The 941-nt window shown below is 65.2% G+C and overlaps 1 protein-coding gene across 1 annotated transcript in view; it reads right to left on the reverse strand.

Annotated features, from left to right (window-relative positions):
- Positions 1 to 610: 610 nt before the first annotated feature.
- Positions 611 to 941, reverse strand: part of PFL1_02427 (uncharacterized protein) — a gene marked incomplete at both ends in the record, with an annotated part of 1,698 nt that continues 1,367 nt past the window's right edge. Inside the window, one exon of the mRNA XM_007879939.1 lies at positions 611 to 817. Within this exon, the coding sequence (XP_007878130.1) occupies positions 611 to 817 (207 nt within the window). The remainder of the gene's footprint in view (positions 818 to 941) is intronic.

Here is a 941-nt window from a genome sequence, read left to right on the forward strand (position 1 = left end):
CTTTGCCTCGGGCTGCAACGGGGCGTCGTCGATCCATGAAAGCGCAGTAGTGGCAGCCCAGCGGCCTGGCCTGGCCGTCGAGCGGATGGCCCGCAGTCTCATGCCCTTTGCTTGGTTGATGGCGGCGGGTCAGCGCCGCTGTTCGGGATCGAGGTCGGCGGGCGGATGGGTTTAGGGGCTAAACTGTTTGGGGGCCGTGGGCCGAAGGTGCAGCCAGCAGCGCGGCCTGGCCAGCAGCTCAACCCGACTCGACTCGACCCTGAGCTGCACCTCTCCCCTGTCCCTGCGGCCTGCCCGCCTGCCCCTTTGGGACTCGCGCCTCGACCCGCGACCCGCGACCCGCCAACTTCTGTTGGCTGCTGGCGAGTATTTTCTCCGCTCCACACGCGCCGCGTCTTTGGACCCGATAGGCAGGCATGGCAGCCCTCGGCCCTGCATCGCCAACCCGATCAGATGCTCAGCCAAAGGGGCCCCCTCCCCTCGACTCTTCCACGCACAATGGACCGCGGGCAACGCACCGCGGGCAACGCAGAAGCCTTCTATACCATTGCAAAACAGGCGCCTCGAACGCGCAGGGGCGTCTGCATCTCTGCGACCAACGACACCGCCCTTACTCCCTGTGCTCCTTGACCAGGAACGTCGGCTTGCCCGTCTCGAGCACCGCCTTGATGCTGCCAAACACCTGCACCTCCATCTTCTTTTGCGTCTCGCACGTCTCGGTGCCCATGTGCGGAAGCAGGATGCACTGCTCCATCGCAACCAGCCGAGAATCAATCTTGGGCTCCGCGGGGTACACGTCCAGTCCCGCAGACGACAGCTGGCGGGCGGGTGGCAGAGGGGGGGGGGGTGCAAGAGAGGGAAGAAGAGAGAGGGAGAGAGAGAGGGAGAGGTAGGGAGAGAGAGAGGAGGGAGAGAGAGAGGAGGAGAGAGAGAGGAGGAGA

Source organism: Pseudozyma flocculosa, assembly GCF_000417875.1.
Source record: "Pseudozyma flocculosa PF-1 unplaced genomic scaffold scaffold00006, whole genome shotgun sequence".
NCBI classification, from domain to species: Eukaryota; Fungi; Basidiomycota; class Ustilaginomycetes; order Ustilaginales; family Ustilaginaceae; genus Pseudozyma; species Pseudozyma flocculosa.